The 27,235-nt window shown below is 36.1% G+C and overlaps 1 protein-coding gene across 4 annotated transcripts in view; it reads left to right on the top strand.

Annotated features, from left to right (window-relative positions):
- Positions 1 to 27,235, top strand: part of GRID2 (glutamate ionotropic receptor delta type subunit 2) — a 1,377,005-nt gene that overhangs the window by 169,771 nt on the left and 1,179,999 nt on the right. Inside the window, exon 1 of one of the 4 annotated variants that reach the window (XM_079920111.1) lies at positions 22,494 to 22,763. The exons of the other annotated variants lie outside the window; for them this stretch is intronic. Coding sequence (XP_079776237.1) covers positions 22,667 to 22,763 — 97 coding nt within the window. The 5' untranslated portion in view covers positions 22,494 to 22,666. Of the gene's footprint in view, positions 1 to 22,493; positions 22,764 to 27,235 lie in introns of those variants that run through there. 4 annotated transcript variants of the gene reach the window in all.

Raw genomic sequence — 27,235 nt, 5'->3', positions numbered from 1 at the left:
AAAATTTCGTTTACTGATTGGTTGAGGCACCAATCAGTAGGGTGGGAGTGGGACAGGGAAGATGCCTTTCCTTATTTGTGACAGGTCCAGTGCGCAGGTGGGCGTTGCCCAGGTGGGCTCAGGAATTTCATAACCGGCTCAACATGGTGGGGAGGGCGGTTAAGAGTCGGTAGGGGGTGCAATGATGAAACATTTTTAGGCAGGGTTGTCCTTTGTCCTTGAAGCACCATTGTCCTTGGAGCACCACAGTAATTTTTAAATTTTCAGCGTCCAGTACATTTGTCTCTAGCTCCCTAAGACCGGCGCAGGAGGAAGCAAATAGTTACTCTTATATTTCTCCTTTTGTTCTTCTACCTTATAGTCTTATAAGGAAGTCACAGATCCTTGTTCCGACCTTAGTTCACAGCTTAATTTTAGTCTTCCCTTACACATTAAAGAAATAGTTTGAGGGAGAAAAAAGCAAATAGGATAATTTTTTTCTGGGGAAAAAAAGTAATTTCTTTGAGTCTTTGGTTGTCCACCTTCATGCTTCAAGATAATTCCAAGGCTTCTTTGAAGGCTTAAAAAAGGCTTTGTGATTTTTTTCTTGAGAATCCCACTTAGTAGATGCCAAAACATATTTAGCAGGTGGTAGCTAATTTTCATTTTAATGAAGATAATCTTTTCAGAGTAGGATAACATAAGGTTTTACCATCTGTGTGTATCCTATTTAGTTTAACCAGGTTGGAGAAATCTAAAAGAAGGTCTATGAAACAAAAAGTAGATGTTGTTCAATACCAGCCTTAGCTACCTGAAAGCACTACTATTTTATTTTTATTCATTTGTTTATTTATTTATTTGAAGTATAGTTGATTTACAATATTAGTTTCAGGTGTACAGCATAATGATTCAGTATTTTTTCTAGATAATACTCTAAAGTTATTACAAAATAATGGCTGTATTTCCTTGTGCTGTACAATGTATCATTGTTGCTTATATAAAAGAGAGAAGCAGTTCTATTTTAAATACAAAATATATATATGGAGATTATAAAGGTTAATATATTAGCCTAAAATTTTCTTTAAATTATATCTTTACAATTCAAATCTGATGATATTTTAAAGCATTACTTAAGAAATGCTTATTTAAAAAAATAAGATTTTTAATGTAAGACATCTTAAAATCTAGCTCACAATTTTACCAAAACAGAAATGCTAAATGTGTGTTTCAGGAGTCAGAATTACAAATACTTTTAACCTTTCCCTCTCTTGCAAGTCATCACAGATTACTTCCCTACACAATTCTTGTTTTCAGCTTTTGTTCTTATGCACATTTAAACCTCCCTATTTGTTTCTGTTTTACTGCTTGGAAAATTTAAGTACTTGTCGCCTCTATGGTGGCATGTAAATTTTAACACATTTAAAAATTTTTTAGGAAAAAGGATTATGGCATATATTTGCTTTTTATTTCAGGAAATGAAAAACTTTCATTGCTCTTTAAAGTCACTTCCTAAATCTTATCTGTATAAATAATGAATACAACTTCAAAACTGAATATTTACTACATACTTAAATTTTAAAAAATTCAGGATATCATGAGCTCAATGAGAATAAAACCTGGACCAAAAGAGGGTAAATATGTTATGGATCAAAATAAAATGAGATACACAGAAAGTGAAGGAAGACAATAAGAACGGGGTATGTAGAGGGGAGAGAGGGATATACTGATTGATTATAGATAAGAATGAAGAGATGAGGAAGAAAAAATCCACATTTTCATGAATGATTTAGTTATCTTTGCTTTCAGTAGTCTTTAGGGTTGTATAGGAGTATATTATTGAAAACTGAGAACCAGCATTATTAAATGAGTCCAAAGTCAACTCACGATTGATTGCAAAGTAGAGTGAATTTCAGGAGCCTATTTAGAAGAAAGCATCACACTTTATTAGAAATAATGAACTTTGGGCATTAAGGGCATTCATATGTGCCAGTTATGCTTAAATAACAATGATAACAAAACTTATTATGAAAAAGAGAAATTTGCTAAATAGATGAAAAGAATAAGGTGATTAATATGAGAAAATTATTTTCTTTTCAAAATAATTCCCTGAAATTTCTTTTTCTAAGAAAGATGCTCTGGATTTAATCCATTTTAAAAGTATTAAATAATTGGGGTTTCCCTAGTGGCACAGTGGTTAAGAATCCGCCTGCAATGCAGGGATACGGATTCGAGCCCTGGTCCGGGAAGATCCCACATGCCACGAAACAACTAAGCCTGTGTGCCACAACTACTGAGCCTATGCTCTAGAGCCCGTGAGCCACAACTACTGAAGCCTACACACCTGGAGCCCGTGCTCCGCAACAAGAGAAGCCACTTCAGTGAGAAGCCCGCGCACCGCAATGAAGAGTAGCCCCCGCTCGCCTCAGCTAGAGAAAGCCTGTGTGTAGCAACGAAGACCCAACGCGGCCAAAGGGGAAGTGCCTTCTCCCTCTAGTACCAAAATTTTGCAAGCTCCTTAGTACCCTCTCTGAGGTATATGTCATTTCAAGATTCAGTGAACAAAACCTGCCATCAGCCTCCACTCTCTGGTTACCCAGCTTTGCAAACCAGTCTGCTAGTTTGGGGCCCAATAACTAGTCACAGTGGAACTATTGTGGGTCCATAGTGTCATCAGTGTTTACAATTTCTTCCTGCTACCCTTTTAAAGTTTTATCTTAAGCAATAAGTGTTTGCTTAAATATATATTTGAGATTGTAATTAATATGACAGTGAAGGCAAATAAAATAACCAGAAGCTCTATGCATCAGTCTGTTGATTTTGTTTCTATATATATATATAGGCATAGACTTTCTGTGGATTAAATTTTGAACTTATTTTCATTCTTGGATCATAGAACAGTTATTTCTCTTTTATGTGACTTCTAAGCAGAATAGCTTGCTAATATATATGTACCTGTTTTGGTAACTCCTTTGGAAATTGGCTTTTGGACAAGTTATGAATTAAATAGTGTTTCTTTTTAGAAAACTAATTTAGTTAAGAGCCAAATGATCATACTTTTACTACAAAGTGAGCAAGCATTTAAAATATTCTAAAAATGTATTTCTCTACGGTTAAGAAAATTTCCATTTCTACTTTGTAAATTCAATTCATGTTAGAATCACCTTGTCTGCTTATGTTAGTTTAGAAATTACATGTAAACTAAAAGCTCTATTAAAAATTATCCTTCATTAAAACTAACATCAAATATTCCACAATTATTAGAGGTTAAAAGGCAAATTTTCTTGAAGATTTTCTGCCAATATTTTCTATCCTTTCTAGGTAAAGATATTGCCACACTAAAATCAAATGGATAAATATAAAAAGGAGTTAACACAGCAGCTTATTTGATGTTACTAGATAGTCTTACTGAGTGTAACATACACATATGCATCTACTTGATACGTTAGAAGAAATGTTCTAAGTAGGAAAGCTGGTCTGGAACATCAAAGGTATAGTTATTTTTTTTTTTGTGTTACGCGGGCCTCTCACTGTTGTGGCCTCTCCCGTCGCGGAGCACAGGCTCCGGACGCGCAGGCTCCGCGGCCATGGCTCACGGGCCCAGCCGCTCCGCGGCATGTGGGATCTTCCCGGACCGGGGCAAGAACCCGTGTCCCCTGCATCGGCAGGCGGACTCTCAACCACTGCGCCACCAGGGAAGCCCTATAGTTAATTTTTGATACAAAGATATGTGTTATCCACCCCAAATTCTTAGAAATCTATTAAGCAGTATTATTTTGAAGATATGGCAAATGTTTTGCAGACATTGTATGGCAATATTATTTTGCAGATAATAGCAGTGATCTAATGCCAGGTGATTTTCAAAAGCAAAGATAAAGAAGTGAATCTTCTTACTACAGGTGGTTTTAAAATGAGTACCTTGAAATGTGGATACTTGACTATAGTTTTATTTAAACATTTTCTCCTTTAGAAATCCATAAGTCCTTGTACTCATTGTGTACATCTAGCAGCTGAGAATGTGACAATAAAGAGGTAATATTCTTATTCTGCTTACAGTACATTAGCAAGTACTTTATTCTAAAAAAAACATTTTCACTTGAATTTTAGATATCGTAATTTTAAATAAGGTGAAGTTTCTGTCTGCTTTCTGAATCTCAGCAAAAGAAATTTACTAAGGTCGTTTTAGAAGTGATTAAGCAATTAAGATTATAACATCTTGGTATTGTAAACTTAATTGTACATCAAATTAGTCTACCCCACCTCAAAGAGAGACAAAACCAAATCTTACATTAGATTAGGAATCCCTTAATCTCATTACCAATTTTTAGGAGACTAAATATATTCTTGATGTTCTTTGAAGTATCTGATAACATATCACAAGCTTATTTAGCAGATCATTATACCTGTATTTTTCAATCCAGTGCACTTTTCAGGGGTCTGCCTAAATACCAGCCCCTCCAGGAAACTGTCTGATGCCCAATCCCAGAGCAGTATGATTTCTGTTCCTGTGAGCTTTTTATGTTTTTACTTGTCTTATGACACTTATAGCTATGAGTTAATGCTAAGAATTATTTTTCCTACATTGTAAAGATAGGCTAAACCTGTAGGGAGGTTTTAACTACTTAATAAAATGACCAAGGATCTCTACTAGGTATACTACATAGCAATCACGAATATTTATTGAGCTCAGTAAGGTTGAAGGTATTGAGCTGTAAACTGTAGAAGATCAAGAAGTGTGAAGCATTTTCTCTGGTCTCAAGCTAATAATAGTCTAGCTGAAGAGATAAGAAATAAAAGCATGAAGATATCAATAAAAGATTTACATATTAGGTCAGGATCGGAAATGTGTAGTATGTGGTAATTATCAACTATATTAAGCTGACCGTAATTGCAATATGACTTCATAGGAAGGAAAAATCATATCAGAATGCTGTGTTAATAAAAGGTTTTCATAAAAATTGGAATACTAATTGTGATGAATGGGTAAAATTTCGATAGTTAGAACAGAGGAGAAAGGGATATTCTTTGCCCATGGAAAAATGTAGCAAAATCATAGATGTGCACTTGAGTGCCTGGGAAAGTTGCACTGTGAGATGAGATTCTAAGAGAAAAGATAGCAGAACTGAAGAAAAAAGTAAATTTCTAGGGGCCTCTGTGTGATGGAAAGATGGAGAGAGTTACATGTCAGGACAGTGTGCTACTTAAGTAAGTTTAGGATTCTGGGTAGTGTTGGTGAATAGATAGCACGCAGAAAAAGAAGAAAATGGTAGACTCTTTGCAGGAATATGTTGAGATTGCCCCCAGAAGAGGATGGTCCACATGTATTTGGCTTTCCTAAACCTATTAATAACACAGTTGTCCCATGTCAGAAGAAGTTAAGAAGGAGTATTTTTCTTTCTTATGTTTCATAGCAGTTGAGATAATTATTGTCTTTCTTAAGCTGCAGCCTCAGCTAACTTGAAAAGCACAGCTCTTCCTGAATGGTCAACAGTGGTTCATGAAAATCTGGCAAGTGGTTTGAGAAAATCTTATGAGCAAACAGACAGGTTCTTGAAATAATCATGCTGGCTGGCATCCAAGGGTTCATTAAAGTTGTGCCTTTTCTTTCTTTCTTTTTCAACTGGAAATTATTTTGTCATTAAAGTAAACTAAAAATTTCATTTGACGATAGCAAAAAATGTAGTGCATATATAAGAGCCAATTACGGCTTTTTTTTTCAATGTGGATATTTATATTAGCGAATAAAGGGAATAAAATTATTTTATTTTATACCAGAATACTGATTCTGGTAAATAATGATACCAGTAGAACTGATGATGATGGTAATAATAATAATAATAATAATATTAAAATGAAAGAGAGGAGAGGATACCTGGCATCACTTACTAAATATATACTGAAAATATGTTCTGGGGCAATGTATATCTTTAATCCTCAGCAGAATTTCATATTGATACATATTTCTAAATGAGTATTGTTCAGAGATGAAGACTGTCATATCAGCAAGTTAAGTATGTTACAAGTATTTCCTGAAATCTTTCTTTTTATATCTTTATATTTTATTTTATTTTTTATATTTTAGAGGTGAAGAATTATAGAAACTAGCATTAATTATATTGAGCAGTCGAGAAACTTCAATCAATATTAAATGAAAATAGGTAGAGTATAGAATGATAGTTCTTCTTTCAGCTTTACGCCAGAAAGTGGTGGTAGAATTCTGAAGGATGCTATAACAAAGGAGTTAAACTCTTCTCTAGGAAGTTGGAGATTAGAACATTAAATCTCTGGACAGGACTGTGAGTGACTTTGTGGCACAATATCTGTGTGGCCATTCAAAAGAGGTCATGGATGCTAAAAACAGATTGTGTTAAGTAAAATTATAATTAAAGGAATAGGAAAGAAGGAAGCTTTTTTTTAAAAAAAAAGTAGATATACTATTACATATGTCATTTGCATGCACAAAATAATCAGAAGAAATGTTGCCAATTATATTGAGAAAAACTGTCATGACTATGGTGAGTACTGATTCTTACTGACTGAGTACATGACAGCTTAAAAATTGTATTATCTGATTAGCTTAATGGAATAAACTACACCCCTTACCTGTATGCAATAATATTTCTGTTCTCTTCTTGCTTTGATGTCTGACTTCCATTATGTAGAATGCTCCTTCTTTCCTGGATTGTAAATTCCTTCAAAGCACAATACAAAAGTCCACTCCTCTTGTAAATCATTCCTAACTGTCTCAGGCAGAAATATTCCCTTTTATTCATTGTAATAGTATTTTAAACGTTTTTTTATTGTGGCATTATATTTTATCAGCTGTTCCTTATGTGTCTGACACTCAAAATAGACTATGCTTTTCCTAAGGATAGTGTTATGTTTTATTCCTTTTGTAAACACAGTCTCTGAAAAAGTGCCTGGTACATAGTAGGTATTCAATAACAATGATTAAATAAGTGCTTCTATTAAAGCACCTATTGTATCTTCTAACCACCACTCACTCACTATTCCAGTTCTCAGGCTATAGTAGTAAATACACAAATTCCTTGATATGAAATTTACATTCTAAAGGAGGATAATGGAACCAATTTCACACAGTGGTAAGTTCTATGAAATAATCAAGGGACAGTGCAGTCTGAAGATTGATAGACCTGAGGGTAATTTTAGGAAGGGAGGTCACGCAGTCCCTCACTAAAGTGGTGGCATTTAGTTGAAACCTGCATGACGTGAGGGAGCAAAGATCGGAAGAAGAGGCTGAGGAAGAGGAAGCATGAAAGTCTCAAGAGAGCAATGAGTACATGTTGTAGGAATTGCAAGAACACCAGGGGGCCCAAAGACGAGGAAAGGAGAAAAGTTTTAAAAGATGATATTGAGAGAGTTGGGTATTGTAGGCATGGGAAAGGAGATTGGCTTTCATTCCAAGTATGATGTGAGAACTTCGGGAAGTTTTCAGTAGGGAGTGACAGATGTTCAGTTTTTAAACATTGCTCTGGCTGCTTAAAAGTGGAAGGAGTCTAGGCTGAGAGCACAGTTGAGGCTACTAAAAACTCCAGTTGAAATAATTGTGATTTGACCAATGGTAATATTTGGGAGGTGATGAGGACTAATTAGAATCAGGATGTATTTTGAAGGTGTATTAACTAGAAATAACTGATGGATTGCATGCGGAGTTCAACATATAAAAGAAATTAAGAATAATTACTAAATTTTTGACGTGAGCAACTGTATAAATGGTGATGCTATTTAATAATGGAGAAAACTTGGGGGTAAGTATAACAGTTTATTTCTTTGCATCTCCCATAGAATATGAATTCAATGAGGGCCCTTGGCTTTTTCTTCTTTTTATCTCCTAGACAGTGCTTAGCAAAAGTAGGCTTTTAATAAAAAGTAATCATTCCTGGATTTTAATCAACAAGCAGCTATTGTCACTATTCTTATTTGTATAATTCTTCAGTCTGTGTTCATTCAACAGATATAATGGAGTGTCTGCTGAGTGCACTGAGGCAATGAGAATACATTAATGAATAAAACAGACAGAAATGCTTGCTCACATGGAAACCATGAGCTTATATTCCAGCGGGATGATTGATACAATACAAATAAGTAAATACAATATATCATAGATTGTGATAAATAGTACAGAAAAATTAAGTAAAAAAAGGCAATTGAGGTAAGGGGGGTATTGCAGAGCCACAGAATGCAAGTAGTCCCTGAGGTAACAGCACGCTTGGCATATTCTAGGAAGAGCAAAAGGCCAGTTTGGCTGGATCAGAGAGGAAAAGTAGTAGGACATGAATCAAGAGGTAAAGAGATGTCAGATTATGTAGAGCCGTATGGGCTATTGTAAGAATTTTGGCATTTACACTGAGAAAAATGGGAAGGAGATGAGAAGTTTTCAGCAGAGAAATGGCATATTATGATATATACTTTCATAGGATCCCTCTGGCTTCTGTGTTAAGAAGAGAATGCATTCACCCCCCCACACACACAAGATGGGGGCAGGAATAAACAAACCACCTACTACAATAATGTGAGAAGAGAGGGTGGCAGCCCAAATCAGGGTGGTGACAGTCAATGTTGGAAACTATGATTGGACTGTGGATATATTTTGAAGTTAGAATCTACAGAACGTGATGATATACAGGATTTGCAAAGGGCATAGAGAAAGAAAAACATATAAAGTTTGGGGCCTGAACAACTAGAAGAATGGAGATGAAGCAGATAATTGTGGACATGAGGAGCTCATGTTTAGACTTACTGTGCACCCATTGTACATCTAAGTGTGTATAACAAGGAGCCGTTGTCTCTATGAATTTTGATAAGAAGAGCTGTCCACGCTGGAGTCCTCGAATTTGGAGTCATCAAAATATAGCTGTTTTTCAAGTCAAAAGACTAGGTGAGATCGTCAAAAGTTTGACTGAAACAACCCCTGGGAGGGTTCAACATTAAGAAATCATTGGGATAAGGAGAAACCAGCAAAAGAGTATACTGTTTATTAAACAAAAACTAGGAGAATGTGGTGTCTTGGAAGCCAAGTAAATAAAATGTTTAATTGAGGAGGAAGTGAGCAACTATATATAATACTGATATTTTGGCTCACAGTAAGATTTATCATCCAGTCTCTTACACTTCTGAAAGTGAAAGGGGGCACTCTTAATTACATCTGAACAATAGACACAAACCAGTCCTGTTCCAGGCATCCAGGCATGTGTAGTCATAAAGTGATATTTAAAGTATGGTGAAAACTGAGAGGAGATAATTGTATTCAGAAATGTGGAAGTTTTGAAGGCCTCAAGAATAAAAGTTTTGGTAAAGTATTAGTATTAAAAGTCTGATTGAGTAGGTTCAAGAGAGAATGAGAGTAAGGAAATTGGAAATAGTAAGAAAAAGTAAATCACTGGAAAGTTGTGCTATAAAGAAAAAATGGGGTGGTGATAGAAGACGTTATAGAGTCAGAAGTTATTTTTTAAGTTTGATAGAATATATATCATAAAAGTTGCCATTTTTAAGTGGACCGTTGAGTGTCAATAAGTACATTCACATTTTTGTGCAACGATCACCACCGTCAATTTCCAGAGTTTTTTCATCTTCTGAAATTAAACCTCTGTACTTATTAAACAGTAACTCCCATCCTCTCCCTCTCCTCAGCCACTGCCAACCATGACTCTACTTTCCATCTCTGTGGATTTGACCACTCTTAAGTACCTCATGTAGGTGGAATCATGCAGTGTTTGCCTTTTTGTGACTGGATTATTTACTTAGCATATGTCTTCAGAGTTTGTCCATGCTGTAGCATGCGTCAGAATTTTAAAGGCAGAGTAGTATTTCATTGTATTTGCATATTACATTTTGTTTATCATTCATCTGTCAATGAACACTTGAATTATTTCCACCTGTTGGCTATTGTGATTTACACTTCTGTGAACGTGGTTATAAAAATATCTCAGTCCCTGCTTCCGATTATTCTGGTATATACTATTTTTTTTAAGACAGAAGAAATCTAATATGTCTGTAGGCTTTCTGTATTTGCACTAGCCAGTACAGAATCTGGAAAAGAGACTAATGATTTTTCTCTGTGTACAACAACTATCATTAATGGAGAAAACATATAAACTTAAATAGCAATCAGCCAGAATAAGTGCCTTAAGTCAACAAAGAACTTTGGGGTCCTAGGCAGGCAGAGCATAAAGCATCCTCACTGTCTTTCAAAGGTCTGTCTGATCAGTTAGATGCCTAGACCTTAATTTGCTGTCTCTTTAGAATCTAATAGCGATTTTAGTTTACAACTCAATTAGCAAATCATATCCTGTTAGAAATCAGAATGGGAATAGTTTGAGTTGTATAAACCAATAAAGATTGACCTTGGCAATATTAACATCTGATTATTTTATTATTGTTCTTTCTCTGCCTCTGGGTTTTTGTTTTTTTTTTTTTTTCGGGTATAGTTTTTTACAATTTTGTGTTAGTTTCTACTGTATAGCAAAGTGAATCAGCCATATCTATACATATATCCCCTCTTTCTTGGATTTCCTTCCCATTTAGGTGACCACAGAGCACTAAGTAGACCCCTGTGCTATACAGCAGGTTCTCATTCGTTATGTATTTTATACATATTAGTGTATATATGTCAATCCTAATCTCCCAATTCATCCTACACCCCCCTTCCCCCCTTGGTGTCCATATGTTTGTTTTATTTGGTTTTGATATTAAAAAATTATCATCTCAAGTTTTATGATGTATAACTGTATTCTAGTCTCAGAGTTTTAACCTGCTTTGGGTTGAACCATAGCATTGACTGGACACAAATCCGTGAATATATTGGAAAGTATTAGTAGAGGATTAACAAATAGAATGATTCCCAGAGCAAACTTTAGTAAATAGTGTAAACAGAATATTTACAGGATTTTTACAGCATTGAAAAACTCCTAAATTGATGCATATGTGTATATATAAATCGGTCCCAATGCTAATTGCTATGATATTTGTCTGTCACTAAAAGCTGACTCTTTCATAATTAGCCTATTGTCCCTTTATTACCCCATCATCAGTTAGACTCTGCAACATTATCATTCAGTACAGATAAATTATTCAGTCGTCATAGAATTCTGGAATCTTGCAATTCTTCAGGACAAGGAGGTTGACTAGAGAAGGGAAAATTTAGGCCAAGCTTCTGCCCCTGCTCTGCACCATGCTCTGCTTAATTTTGGAACTCTATCTGTGTTAATGGGAGAAAATTGGAGCTCCTGGAGCATTGCATGTTCTTGTTCCAAAGCCTTTGCAAACAGACCGCCTCTGCTTAAAAAGAACTCTTCCTTTTGCCTCTAGGCAATCATTAATTGCACAAGGAAACCTTTTTTTTTTTTTTTTTTTCTGTATCCTAAGTCAGCTCCCTCTCTCAGATGCTTATTTGAGTAACATCTGCTTTACCTATGAAGTTGTCAGCTCCCTACGGGTAGGGCTCTCGCCTGCTTTCACTCACTGCTGTGTCTCTGCTTCCTTGCATAGTGTCTTGACACTATTGCAGGCACTCAGAAATTTTATTTAATGAATCAATGGGTGAATAAATGAATGAATTAGCGATAAAGACTTACAGAGGAAAACGTTTAAAAAATATGTGTTTTATGTGAACTTAATGTATTATGTGGGCTCCTGATAGAAAGTGCAATATGGATTAAGGAACTGGACATTAATTTCTTCCAGAATTTTGAAGAACTGAACAATAAGAACTTCAGAGCTGATATCAAGGAATCAAGTTCTCTTTCTATTTCATCACTTTGAATTGAAACTTAGGAACTGTGGAACACAGAAAGACCATTGGTGGACAGGCATTTCTCAAGAGAAGACTAGAAATCAAAATCCCATAAATAGAATTGCTGTTTTCTTACTAAGCTGCTTATGTTGGCCAACTGATAAATGCTGCTTTACCCATGACAGCTTAAGTTTTACATAGCCAGGATTATTTCAGTCTCCCACACATTTTATTGTACTCTAATTCTCTCATGTTTAATCCTTATGTGTAACTATAATTTGACAGAAAAATTTACTTCATGATCATTTGGGATCAATGAAAGTTTATTAATTTATCATTAGCAATGGGAACAAACAGTTATTTGGTACTTGTATGCACCAGGTACTGACCTAGGTAATTTACATGTATTATTTAATTTTAAGATATTTATATTTCATTAGAACTAAACAAAAAGAAAAGATGCTATTTTCACATGCTGTGGAAATCTAACTCTGCTATGTTCAGTCACGTTTAAGTAGATTTACTATTACAGTCAAAGCCAGCTGATGTGTCCTAGCTGATCTCACATGGTCTCCCAATGAAGAATGGTCATATTAAAATCTTTGATCTTTCTATGAAAAATGCCGCTTCTATAGCAATCACTATTCACATAGACTAAGTGACAAAAAGGACACAGTGACCAATGGTCATTTCTACGTTATACACATGTTAAAACTGTACTTTGCTCTATAGCTGCTGCTGCTGCTAGTATAAAACCCAGCTCTGCTTGAATCTTTGCTTTTAGTCACAACGCTGCCAGACTCCTTTGATCACAGAGTCACCTCATGCTTACAGCCATGCTCCACGTTGGTCTGTCTGCTTCTCTTCTTTCTAAGCTGATATTAGAGGTTGTGGTTCAGCATGTGTATAAAGTATTTCTTCTGCCTACTCTGTAACTACTCCATCTCAGGTCTCCATCCAGTAGTGGCCTGAAGTACTGATTCTCTGCAAATGCCTTGTAATATGCAGACATATCAAGTTGAGACCAATATAGGCTTTTTTTTTTGAGGGGTGTCATAGTCAATACATACAATATTATTATATTTTGTATGTATTTATATATTCATGTATTATAATTTATAAATTTACTTACAGTTTATAATTTCACTACTGATTCCACTGTGGGGATGAGAAAAGGTTACTGAGCTATGGTAAAGTTGTGTTGTTCATGATTTTTTTCCTGGTTCCATATAGAATTCACCCTCAAATCTAATCAGTTAGCATCAATCTTGAATAAATTGTGACCAGTGTAGTGCCAGTCTCCTTTTTTTCTGAAAATAAAACCAATTTCCAATTAAACTATCAACTAAAATAGACAGTATAAAAGACAGTGAGTTATTTTGTGTTGGATTAAAGAGGTTATTTTGTACAACTATAACTTTACCTTTAGGACCCAGTGTTTAACTTATTAATTTATTGCAGAGAGGCTGGATTTCAGCTGAGAACAATCTCAGATCCTGGCATTTGTAATAAAAATAGAATCCAAAAAATCAAGAAGTACAATAATACAACTTATAATGGGTTCATTCTGTATGATTAGTTTGTAGTCCTTCAACTAATTGTTGAGAATATTTCATATGTATTCTGCTTAAAGTCTAACTTGAGTAGTGCAGAAGTATAATTATACAAATGGTACAGGTATTACAATATAATTATTTATGCAACACATATTTATTGAGTACCTACTATGTACACAGCCTTGTTCTGAATGTGTGAGTACATTCTTTCATTAACAGACAAAAAAGCAATACTGCTGCTTTGTTGTTGATGTGTCTACATTGTGTGACTTTCAGTAAAGGCAGGTTATTCTGATACTAGTTATCATGTTTTTTACTTTGTCAGGATGATTAAAATTTTTACGTGGAAAAAGATTTTGGGAAATTGATTTTCAGTCAGGCTCATACAAGAGTACTGTAGACTCAGAACCACTAAATTTTGCCTCAAATCATGGCACATTATGTTTTTGGTTCTCTCAGATGCACATAGAAAGAAAAGTCACAGAAGGCTTGTGGTTCTTATTTTTCCGTCCTTTACAACTCACATTTTTATTTGAAAATTATGTGGATGAAGTGCTTAAAGTTTGCTACAGAGATTCAACTTAACTGGTCCTAAAGGGAAAGACTGGTTAGTACCTTTGTTTTGATTAATTTCATTTGCTAATAAGATGCAGGTTTATTTTTTTTATCTTTTGATTTATTCTCTCATTCATGTTGTATTGGATATTTTTTATTGCATAACATTCTTAGGATTCTATGAAAATTTAGTAATTACTAAATGCTCAAAATAACCAAGCTCTTTGTTTCTATAGGGTGATTAAAACGAAATATTTTTAGTTGTAGGCAACTAATGATTTTCAGCTTTGACACAGAGTTGACCCATCTCCTCTAGTAACAGCATCCCTATCGTTTCAAATTGCAATCAGTTCGGAATATCATTTTAATGATAATAGATTGGAAGAGAGCCCTGTGCTGCTTGACAGCTGTGCTCTATATTTAAGCTCAGTTAAAGTTCAGTTTAAAGCAGCATGCCTTTGTAGTCATGAAGCTTCTTAATGCTGTGACATGTCTGTGATTCTGTGCATCAATCATGGTGACAGAAAGCCATATTCCTCCTTAAGAGGAGATGCTATGGAAGCAGGCAAAGAGATGAGTGCTGCCATGTGTCTGTTACTGTGCAGCCTTCCAGTAGTTTAAATTCCCCTCTCAGCTCCCATTGGTTCCCTACATTCCCCTTTCTTCCTTTCTGTCCTTCCTAGGAACATTGTCCTATCTTGTTCATTAGTAAGCTTGACATTAACCACTCTCTTCGGGTCTTACTATTCATAAAAATAGAATCACAGCTTTTATTTTTTTCCAATGGACTAATAAGCATCATAACAGAGGAATAAGAAATTGTACTGGGGGATAAAAAGAGGAGCTTAAATTATAAACATGTTGGAATAGTTACATATATTCAAGATATTTTTCACTTTTTATAGTCTTGTTTCTGCTTTGTAGTGACTCATTTGCTACCTAATGGATACTTCCTAGGCATACCCATTGTTTCATCTTTCTAAAGCATTGCGTACTGTGCTCCATTTTCAAGCCCTCTTCTCCAAAGGAATCCTTAGCAAAATGGTTCCTGCTCTTATAGCATATAGTCCTGAACATTAATTTAAAAGTGAAACAGCAGGAAAAGTATTAGCATCTCCCATTTTGTTTGAGCTTTTTTGCTTGTTTGCTTTATTCATTCAATCATTCATTTATTACCCAGGATATTTACTTATATTTTCTTTTATCATATTTATTGAGAGCTGGTAAACAAAAAGGATATTCTCTGTATTTTTGAGGATCTCATAATACCTCGTACATAAATAAAAGTCTTGGTAAGCTTTATATACTTTAGATACCCTTTTGTTCACTTTTGTGTGTGTGTTACCAAAGAATATTAAATTTCATTTAACTATATTGGCTTCAGATATTTTGTTTCTATGTAACAAAAGAAGAACTCATCATAAACACTTGAAATACAAATGAGTAGTACTTGGGTTTTAGTCAAAGGACTCTGCAACCAGTCAGCTGCATAAGGTAATAGTTTTTACCTCAAGTTTTCCAGAATTAGAATTTTGGGTTTTTAAAAATTTCGGGAAGTATGTGGAAATGATTTCAAGGAAATATTTCAATTAAATCTTACTCGGCTTTGCCTCATTTAGTGACACTCGGTGGAGATAACAAATTTTATGTCCTGTCTCTAAATGACTTCATCTACTTTTGAGGTATGTCAGAAATGAACAACATTTTCACATATGCCAGAAAATCTATTATGATGCAGTATCAAGATTTTAAAAATGATTTCTAGAGAACTGTCATATTATCTGATCCAACTGAGAAATAATGTTAATACGGATATCAATTAGCCAACTAATAAATATTTTCTCCATATTCATACTTCTAATTCTACAACCTCATAATTAATGTGCTCATCTCCTCCTCCCTTGTGTGTGTGTGTGTGTGTGTGTGTGTGTGTGTGTATGTGTCTCTTCTCCTTCCCGTTCTCCCTCCCCCTCTTTTTTTCTTTCTCCTTTCCATTTTTCAGAACAGATTTGGGTTTTTCAATGGATTCTTTGCCTGGTAATTCTTCAAGTTAGAAGTTAGGATAAAGGTTAATTAACTCAATAGGCTTTGCATACTGTAAATTCAAATCTGGCACTGCCAAGACATAAAAGTTCAGGTTATCTCTGCACTAAAACCCAATTTGCTGTGCACAGATTTCAACTTTATAAGAAAAAGCCTCAAAATAGTGCAGTTGGTTGAACACTGAAGCTGGCTGTTGATGAAACTTTAAGGAAGTTTCAAAAGAGGAAGAGAAATACATTAATTTCACCTTATGAGTTATCTAAGGTACTCAAATTTATAGAAACAGAACATAGAATGGTGGTTGCCAGAGGAATTGGGGAGGTAGAAAAATATTTTTAATGTGTTTAGTACAATTATAAATAAAGAAATAATATGTACATGAATAAGCAAGAAAGAAAGCAGGCATTGACCTAGAAAAAATAGTTAATTTCCTCTAAGTGTAATCGTTAGTTAGAATGTGACAAGAAGTCTTTTCGTTCATCTTCATTTTTCTGAAACTTATCCATGCTTTGCCATTTCAAAAGCAAGGTATCATAAACTTTTATCTTGCAAGTAGAGGTCAGGTTTGAAATAAAAAGCCCTTTGGAGCAAAGTATGACATTTACTTAAATCCATATGAAATTTCTGACCCAGGTTTTTGACTAATATAATGGAAACAGAAGCCCAGAACCCAAAATTGAGGGCGCACCATGACTGTATAACATAGGAGAAGAAAAGAGAAAAGTCTGGGATAGAGGGAAGAGAGATATGCATATTAAAAACAGATGTATTAAATTTAATTTGCTTTAGTTTGATTGCTATTATTATAATTAATTTTTCATTAAAATAAAAATCAGTGGCAGCTTGGGATTGCATGAATTATTTTAAATGATCAAACGCAACCTTAAGAAGCATTTGCCTAAAAGGCACCAAGGAAAAAAGACGTCTTACATGTAACTTTGCTAAGGAAGCAATTCTTCCCAACGGTTGTATCTGGGCACCCCATGGTCCACTCAAGTTGACACATGAAATTAACTACCACACGTACCTTATCAAAGGAGAGCTCATCCATCATTCCTTTATTGTTACTTTTATTCAAACGGTCAAGTTTAGAAATTTGCAAATCCAGTTCATAGCATATTAGAAATTAAACTTGAAAGTAGGCTGAGATGTCTCACTGATAATCAAGAAGAAATATATTATTTAAAATTGAGAAAAAAAGCAAAGAGAGCATTCTAGGAACAGTTACTGAGCCACGGGCCAATGTAATAATTGCTGTTCAAAGTAATGAAAAATAATTCTACTCTTTTCAGAACAGTGTATTATACTTTTTAGAACAAAAATTATCTCAAAGAGTAAATTTATTGTTTAATATTTAAAGTGATAAATTCCAGTTATCACAAAAGTGAATTTCCCCACTCAAAAGTAGATAATTGGTATTTCATTTGCGAGTAACTCAGGTGCAAATGTGAAAAAAATTCTCTAAAACTGTTTTCTATTGCTATTGAAATGTCATAGTTGCTTTAGAAGGAAGTGAATTATTTTTGGTATATGATTTATCCATGTTATCAAGTTCTATTAAATGAATATAAAAATTCAAAATTTAAAAAAATATAAAAGAAGGCTTAATATATATTTCCAATTCGCTAGGTGTTGGTTGTGTCAAAAAGTTTCTAAAAATAATTTGCAAAAATCAATAAGTTATTAAAATGCTCAGGGTTCACTTGTATTACTATGCCCATATCTTGCCATAGGATTCATTTATTCACACAGAATCATTTATTGTATACACTTCATTTGATAAATACTGCATTGACTGGCCAGAGATCCAAATGCAGGCAAAACTTCCTGGATACTTGAGCTGACCTTAAAAGATAAATCAGCATTATACAGGTGTTGGAGGAGGTAGGGAATGAAAAGTGCTTACTGAAATGAGAAGGCGTCTTGAGACTGATAAATGAGGCAGGCAGCTGCATATAATCAATGGATCAGTTTATTATAGGGTAACTTACTTCACAGGGTGGGATTGGGTAGACAGCAATCTGGAAGCATTCATTGCCCTCCCCACTGCTCAGTGGCCATTGGGACAATTTTATAGTTAACCTAAGGTACGGGGGTAGGTGCTTGGAAGCAAGACATTCAGTCCCAAGTCAAGATTCATGAATGGGTAACTAGTCTCATGGGTGCCAAGAATACATCAGTGAAGGTTCTCATCATTGTTTGGAGACCAAGAGCGTATAAAGGCCACCTTGTCCTAATGCTTATTAGACAATATCTGTTAACTACAAAGCCCTTGATGACGGAGAAGTGATTCACTGCATAGTACAGTCCTGGGTAAGGTCAGTAGAAGGACAGGAGAAATTGTAAGGGCCCAAGGTGGCATCAGTTATGCTAATGTCCATACAACAGGTGAAGAAATATGTTGGTTAATGAAATTCTTTGCAGAGGGGGCATTATAAACAAAGACACAGTTGTGGTAATTAGCGTGAAATATGCGCAAGAGTGTATATGGCAGACAGCACAAGCAGTTTAGTGTTCCCGGAGTGATGTGAATAGAGACTAGAGAGGCAGATAATAGATGGTGAAGTACTCTGTAAGTTATATTTATTACTTAAGTTATTTAATAAATTCACTTTTTTGTTGCATACCTACTGTGTGCTGGGGACTATTCTAGGTGTTTGGAAAATAGTAGTAAGCAAAGTAAATCAAGATCCCTGTCCTACTGGAGATTATATTTTATAATGTTAGAAGATGACCAGTACTTTGTGGGGAAAAAAGGAGAATAAGGTAAAGATGATCAGCTGTTTTGCAGATAGAGATGAGCTGGTGACAGTTTTATATAGGGTCATAAAAGTAGGCTTCACTGAGGAGGTGATACATGAGCAAAATCGTGAAGAAGGTGAAGGAGATAGTGAAGCAGATATTTGGGAAGAGAGCATTTCAGGCACAGGGAAGAGATAGAGCACATATTCTAAGGCTGAATTGTGCCTAGCAAGTTGAAGGAACAGCAAGGAGGCAGAGGTGACACCGTTGTAGTGAATAAAGAAGAAAGTAATAGGAGAGGAGTACAGATAGTTTAGAGTAAGATCATTTATGGTTTTATAGACCATTGTAAGGACCTTCACTTTTGCTCTGAGTGAAATAGGAAAGTATTGGAGGGTTTTTTTTGTTTGTTTTTGTTTTTGCATTGGAGGGTTTTAAACAGAGAAGACAAGATCTGAGATCTGACTTAGGTTTAAAAACAGGTTTTCAAACTTTTAAAAGCTACTGAGATGTGAATGAATATAGGGAGCAAGGGTACAAGTAGAAACACTGCTAATAATGCTATTGATATGTCTGAGCTGGAGCTGATAGTGACTCAAGCAAAGATGTTGTAGCACGTGTGGTGACAAGTATGCAAGTTATTTGTATGTTTTGAATGTAGTGGCCATAGGGTTTCCTCATGGATTGGATATAGGATCCAAGCAAGAAGGAGTCAAGAATAACTCCAAGTTTCTTAGAGAAACTAGGAAGAAGGAATTTCTATCAAATGAGATGGGAAAGTCAGACATGGGACAGATTTTCAGAAAAATGTCTGGTGTTCAGTTTGGGGCATGGTATGTTGGGATATATACTATCCCAAGTATATAGCCAAGTAGAGAGGAAAAACACGTGATTAGATATTCACAGTGGAGAGTCAATGGAAGGTTTCATGTAGGCAGAAATACAGTCAGTTGTGTGCTTTAGTTTAATGTTCTATAGTGGTTAGGTAGATGATAGATCTGAAAGAATAAAAGCCTGAAATTAGGGTGAGCAGTTAGTGATGGTTGCAAATGTCCAGCAAGACAATTTGAGGGAGTAAACAATCAGTGTTGTAAAGATAGCAAACAGTAGAATGATTTGAGGAATATTTTAGATGTAAAGTCATTAAGACTATGATTGTTTGTTTGTGAGTATCTTAGAGAGAGGGAGGAGTAAAATAGTTTTCTAAATTGATTGGCTTGTTAAATGTGTCATTATCTGAAATCAAGAGTAAAGAGGAGAAGCGTGTTTAGGGGAAGATAACTCAAATTTATTTTTTACCTTTTACAATTTCTGTTTATATGGCATATTCAGGTGTAGATATTTTGTCTGATACGAGAATTGCTACTCCAGCTTTCTTTTGGTTCCCCTTTTGCATGGAATATCTTTTTCCATCCCCTTACTTTCAGTCTGTATGTGTCTCTAGGTCTGAAGTGGGTCTCTTGTAGACAGCATATATATGAGTCTTGTTTTTGTATCCATTCAGCCAATCTGTGTCTTTTGGTTGGAGCATTTAGTCCATTTACATTTAAGGTAATTATCTATATGTATGTTCCTATTCCCATTTTCTAAATTGTTTTGGGTTCGTTATTGTAGGTCTTTTCCTTCTCTTGTGTTTCTTGCCTAGAGAAGTTCCTTTAGCCTTTGTTGTAATGCTGGTTTGGTGGTGCTGAACTGTCTCAGCTTTTGCTTGTCTGTAAAGGTTTTAATTTCTCCATCAAATCTGAATGAGATCCTTGCTGGGTAGAGTAATCTTGGTTGCAGGTTTTTCTCCTTCATCACTTTAAATATGTCCTGCCAGTCCCTTCTGGCTTGCAGAGTTTCTGCTGAAAGATCAGCTGTTAACCTTATGGGGATTCCCTTGTGTGTTATTTGTTGTTTTTCCTTTGCTGCTTTTAGTATGTTTTCTTTGTATTTAATTTTTGACAGTTTGATTAATATGTGTCTTGGCGTATTTCTTCTTGGATTTATCCTGTATGGGACTCTCTGTGCTTCCTGGACTTGATTAACTATTTCCTTTCCCATATTAGGGAAGTTTTCAACTATAATCTCTTCAAATATTTTCTCAGTCCCTTTCTTTTTCTCTTCTTCGTCTGGAACCCCTATAATTCGAATGTTGGTGCATTTAATGTTGTCCCAGAGGTGTCTGAGACTGTCCTCAGTTCTTTTCATTCTTTTTTCTTTATTCTGCTCTGCAGTAGTTATTTCCACTATTTTATCTTTCAGGTCACTTATCCATTCTTCTGCCTCAGTTATTCTGCTACTGATCCCATCTAGAGTATTTTTCATTTCATTTATTGTGTTGTTCATCATTGTTTGTTTCATCTTTAGTTCTTCTAGGTCCTTGTTAAATGTTTCTTGCATTTTGTCTATTCTATTTCCAAGATTTTGGATCATCTTTACTATCATTATTCTGAATTCTTTTTCAGGTAGTCTGCCTATTTCCTCTTCATTTGTTAGGTCTGGTGGGGTTTTATCTTGCTCCTTCATCTGCTGTGTGTTTTTCTGTCTTCTCATTTTGCTTATCTTACTGTGTTTGGGGTCTCCTTTTTGCAGGTTCATAGTTCCCGTTGTTTTTGGTGTCTGTCCCTAGTGGCTAAAGTTGGTTCAGTGGGTTGTGCAGGCTTCCTGGTGTAGGGGACTAGTGCCTGTGTTCTGGTGGATGAGGCTGGATCTTGTCTTTCTGGTGGGCAGGTCCACGTCTGGTGGTGTGTTTTGGGGTGTCTGTGGACTTATGATTTTAGGCAGCCTCACTGCTAATGGGTGGGGTTGTGTTCCTGTCTTGCTAGTTGTTTGGCATAGGGTGTCCAGCACTGTAGCTTGCTGGTCGTTGAGTGAAGCTGGGTGCTGGTGTTGAGATGGAGATCTCTGGGAGATTTTCGCCATTTGATATTATGTGGAGCTGGGAGGTCTCTTGTGGACCAGTGTCCTGAAGTTGGCTCTCCCACCTCAGAGGCAGAGCACTGACTCCTGGCTGCAGCACCAAGAGCCTTTCATCCACATGGCTCAGAATAAAAGGGAGAAAAAGTAGAAAGAAAGAAAGAAAGAAAGAAAGAAAGGAAGAAAGGAAGGAAGGAAGGAAGGAAGGAAGGAAGAGAGAGAGAAAGGGAAAGGAAGGAAGGAAGGAAGAAAGAAGGGAGGGAGGGAGGGAGGAAGGAAGGAAAGAAAGAAAGAAAGAAGATAAAATAAAATAAAGTAAGATAAAATAAAAGTTATTAAAATAAAAAACGATTATTAAGAAAAATATTTTTTTTTAAAAAAAGAAAAGAAAATAAAAACAAAAAAAACCGGACGGATAGAACCCTAGGACAAATGGTGGAAGCAAAGCTATACAGACAAAAGCTCACACAGAAGCATACACATACACAGTCACAGAAAGAGGAAAAGGGGAAAAAATAATATATTTTGCTCTCAAGTCCACCTCCTTAATTTGGGATGATTCATTGTCTATTCATGTATTCCACAGATGCAGGGTACCTCAAATTGATTGTGGAGCTTTAATCCGCTGCTTCTGAGGCTGCTGGGAGAGATTTCCCTTTCTCTTCTTTGTTCTCACAGCTCACAGGGGCTCAGTTTTGGATTTGGCTCAGCCTCTGCGTGTAGGTCGCTGGAGGGCGTCTGTTCTTCGCTCAGACAGGAAGGGGTTAAAGGAGCCGCTGATTCGGGGGCTCTGGCTCACTCAGGCCGGGGGCGGGGGGGGGGGGGGGGGGAGGGGCACGGAGGGCGGGGCGAGCCTGCGGCGTCCGAGGCCGGCGTGACGTTGCACCAGCGTGAGGCGACGGCCGGCATGACGTTGCACCAGCGTGAGGCGGCGGCCGGCGTGACGTTGTACCAGCGTGAGGCGACGGCCGGCGTGACGTTGCATCAGCCTGAGGCGTGCCGTGCGTTCTCCTGGGAAGTTGTTCCTGGATCCCGGGACCCTGGCTGTGGCGGGCTGCACCGCCTCCCCGGAAGGGAGGTGTGGAGAGTGACCTGTGCTCGCACACAGGCTTCTTGGTGGTGGCAGCAGCAGCCTTGGCGTCTCATGCCCGTCGCTGAGGTCCGCGCTCTTAGCTGCGGCTCACGCCCATCTCTGGGGCTCCTTTCAGCAGCGCTCTTAATCCCCTCTCCTCGCGCAACAGGTACGTGGGGAGTTTCTTGCCTTTTGGGAGGTCTGAGGTCTTCTGCCAACGTTTAGTAGGTGTTCTGTAGGAGTTGTTCCACATGTGGATGTATTTCTGATGTCTGTGGGGAGGAAGGTGATCTCCGCGTCTTACTCTTCCGCCATCATTGCTCTCTAGTTATGAAGGTAAATCTTCGTTCCTTCCTTGAGTGTGTTTTTGTTACGTTTTCTGCTGGTGTTGGAAGGTCTCCTGCAGAGGCGGGGGGCAGCTGTGGCTCACCACGGGGACAGGGACACTGGCAGCAGAGTTCTGGGCAGTACTCCCTACATGATTCTTATACATTCACAGCTTCAATTCCTACCTTAGGTTTCAGCAACCTCGTCAGACGATTTCTTTTTCCTTATCAAGCCACCTTTTCACTTCAAGGAAGCACTTTACGACTTCTCTTTGGCATATCCGAATTACCGGAATCACTATTCCAGCATTCTGGCGCTGTTATTAAGTAAATAAGGGTCACGTGAACGCAAGCGCTGTGATACCGTGACGGCCGACCTGCTAACCAAGATGGCTGCTCCATTACAGTTCTTTAGATCAGAAGTTTGACATGTGTTTCAATAGCTAAAATTGAGGTGTCAGCAGGGCTGCATGCATTTCTGCTCCAGGCTCTAGGGTAAATCCACCTCCTTGTGTTTCCCAGGTTCTAGATGCTGACTGAATTCCTTGGCTTATGACCCCCTTCTCTCTTCAAAGCCAGCAATGAGTAGCCAATACTTTGTCATATCTCAGCATTTGACAATGATTCTTCTGTTTCCATCTTCCACATTTATAGGATCCTGGTTATTAAATCAGACACTCCCAAACAAACCAATATAATCTCCCTGTTTTAAAGTAAAATGATTAACAATTTTAATTCCATTTGCTACCTTAATTCCTCTTTGCCATGTAACCTAACACATTTACAGGTTCTAGGGATTAGGAGGTGGGCATCTCTGAGACCATTATTTTGCCTATCACAATGGCTGATGCTGAGCTGAGGGTCAAGCTAAATTTTTAGAGACTATCAGTTGAAATGATGCCAGTCTTGGAAATGGATACTTATTCACCATGATAAAGAAATAGAGAAATCTGGTTTTAGCATGGATTCAGAGTTCAGACTTGTGTTTTTAGAGAAATAATAGGAGTATAGAAGAATGAGGTGGTAATGAGAGTGTACGTTGCATAATGAATCATCCTGTCTAGGACCATTAGCACAGGACATTAGACAAGGAAAAGGCTAATAGACTTCAGCATTGAGAGCAGGGTGGAAAATGGAGGGAAAGAGGAACTGGTAGAATCTGTGTGATTAGAAAAAAAGTGGCTATGATGTATTTAAGAAAGTGAAAGAACCAGAAGGAGGATATTTGAATTTAAGATTTCAGAGTTAGACTAGTTCAGGATGACAACTTTTAGGATATAATCATGGGAATAAGTGGTTAAAGAACAGTGGAAATAATGGCCATTGAAATGGAGAAGTTCAAATATTAGTTAAGTTATGGTGTTGTGTGGACTGTTCTTATGTACTCTGAAGTCACCTAGGATGATGGCTGACCTTGAAGAAAGATCATGAGACTGGTAGTAATTCCTCATTCATTTAGGGAAAACTGTCAGGAAAGTAGTCAAATATGGAGGTACTTGTAGAGGTACAGATAGCATGAAAAACAGAGAAGCAGGGATTTATAATTAAATATAAAAAGAAATGATCTGGAAGCAGCTTAAGGGAAAACATCCTTCACCTTCTGGCCCTGAAGTATGTAAGAGGAATGAGTATAAGGAGACTCTTCTGAAGAAAGCTACAGAGAGAAAGTTGAGAACTTTGGGTTAAGTTTTATGTAAGGTACAAAAGTGAAGATACATAGACATTTGTTTACCATAGAACTGCATTTTAAAAGGCACAATGGAAAGCTTTGCAAGGAAGGGCTTCATTAGTTGATTTTGTCAGGGGCCAGAGAGAATTATTGGGCAGTATTCCATGCTGGTAAAAACAGAAGAGGAGTTAAAGGGCTCTAAGCTATTTTATTACCATTTTACCTTTTAAGTGATGACAGAGGTAGAAGTAATATTTTTAAAAGGACACTATGATAAATTTACCATAGCATGAATAAAAGCAGAGGCCCTATGGATAGTAGGGAGCTGATAAAGTTAAGAGTGCATCGTATCCTTTGTACATGCTACAGAAAGCCCAGGAGTAAGTCTCAAATAGTCAACTGTCTTATCTATAGGGAATTTTCTACAATTACCTTATATTGTTGAAAGAAAGGGAAGAAGGAAGGAAGGAATTCAAGAGAGAAATAGTAAAAAAAAAATCATTAGGTTATTTCCCAGTGTTACAATGGGAGTGAATTAGTCCTGTGGTTTCAGCATAGGTCTTGATGTTATCTTTTACTGTTGCAGGAGGGATTAAAAAGCAAAAATCTTTGATGATTTTGTTTTTAAATACTAATATGCAAGTCTTAATTTAGGTCAATCCAGCATTAAACTAAATTAAGCACCTACCCAACTGAGCACATCAGTGTATATATATATATATATATATATATATATATATATATATATGCTTTTATATATATACACATTTTCATCTTTCATATATATATATATGTGCTTTTATCTTTTAATATCTCCCTTTTAAAATTGGCATACTTTCCAGCTTTTCTAGGTGAGTATTTGTTCAAATAAAGGGATAAGGATGTGGTTGAATGAAAAAAAAAACTCTCGCAATATCAGTAAGGCCCTGCTTTTAAGAATGACATGAAGCAGTGGGGTATGCATCCCTCTTTGTAGTTATAGTCTATCACTCCTAATGGGATCTCTATGCATTTATTACAATGAGAGAGAGAAGTAAGCATTCACAACCTCTTAAAATGTGAATAATGAATTCTAAATGCTTCTGATCACATTAATGCACCAGGATAAGTGAATTGAACAAGGAAATAATTTAAAAAATGATTTTCATTGGATTTGGAGAGTGAAGTTATCAGGGCTACTTGATAAATTTCTGCACACAGTGGGTATTTTAAATTATTAATAAGATGATAATTATATGTCATTTAATATGTAGTATATATATGTAACTCAGTAGGATTTGTACATATTCAAAATTATTTATTAGCACTGTATAGGAAGAGGTAGTAGAAAGAGGGAGATACAGTATTACAAATAATAATGGGAGATGTACTTATCCAAGATACTAAAATAGCTGAAGCATTAAATGAATATTTCCTAATACGTTTACAGAGAGGAACATTTATGACTGACTATTCTGTATCAGGATCACTTTGGTAAACGTAATAAGTAAGAATGAAAAAATTCAAGTTTCTGAATTTTCTTAACTTGGTGTGTTAGTAGCATGGAACAAAGCTATAAAAATTTTTATTAGGTTTAAGTGCATTTCCTTTAACATTTCATGAGTAATTGAAAATAGCTGTGTACCACTTAAGTTTATATAGTCAACCTTCAACCTCAGCTTTCACTAAATAAGCAGATTATTCTGAAACTTTTTTTTCCATTTTAAGTGAACATGGCATTATTAGTTCTTAACAATGTAGTTACTGATCTGATTTTTCAGTATAGGGGCCTGGTTACAGTGGTCTATTCTTATTCCCTTGCCTGTATCTTATTGTAAATAGTGACGTATATAATGTTAAAGGTAAAATGAAAGAATATTTTCCCCTATAAATTTCAATCATTGAGTTTCATTGCTTGCAAAGTGTATGGAGAGATTGGTCAAATTATTCTTCTCTGTTTAGTTGGCATGAAAGACCAAGTAAGGAAAAAATGAAATAGCGTCATCAAAATTACTAATCCTAAAACATAGGTTGGGGTGGTTCATTATCTCTTTTAAGCAATTAAGAAACTGTTCAATAAACTGGAAAAGATAATGAAATAAAGGAATTCACAGGCAAACTTGACTTGACTAATTAACCTTTGTTATTGGGTTATTGGTATATGTATATGGATTTTAATTATGTCATTTTAATAATTATTGTTTGAAGATTGCTCACTGTATTCGTTGTTCCAATATTTATTTTTTCCATTTTAAAATAAGAATGATAATGTTAAAAAAGGGAATGTGACATTGAAAGTAACTTTCAAGGTGATTAGAACTATAGAAGTAATATTTATTCATTTAGATGGTCAGTATTTTTTCATTCGTATTGGCATTTAAGGCATATACTGTGTTTTGCAGCATTCTCTGTATGTATTAAGGAAGAAATGTTTGGTTGTAGTCTTGAAATGTTGTAGTCTCTTGAAAAAGACAAAGCGTACATACATACATGGGGGGAAAATCCAGCTAAAGAAGTGTGTGGTAAAACCTTGTAAACTCAGCTTTCATAGACTACAAATGAAGGAAGGGGTCAAGCATCCTAGGGCAGCCTCTGAACATATTCTATTAAAGTCACTTCTTGGTCATCACCCAAAGAAAATTTTGTTAAAAAATCTTGCAGAAAGAA

This window comes from Stenella coeruleoalba, assembly GCF_951394435.1.
Source record: "Stenella coeruleoalba genome assembly, chromosome: 4".
NCBI lineage: Eukaryota > Metazoa > Chordata > Mammalia > Artiodactyla > Delphinidae > Stenella > Stenella coeruleoalba.
The sequence above is the reverse complement of the archived record's forward strand: the minus strand, read 5'-3'. Positions and strand labels throughout refer to the sequence as shown.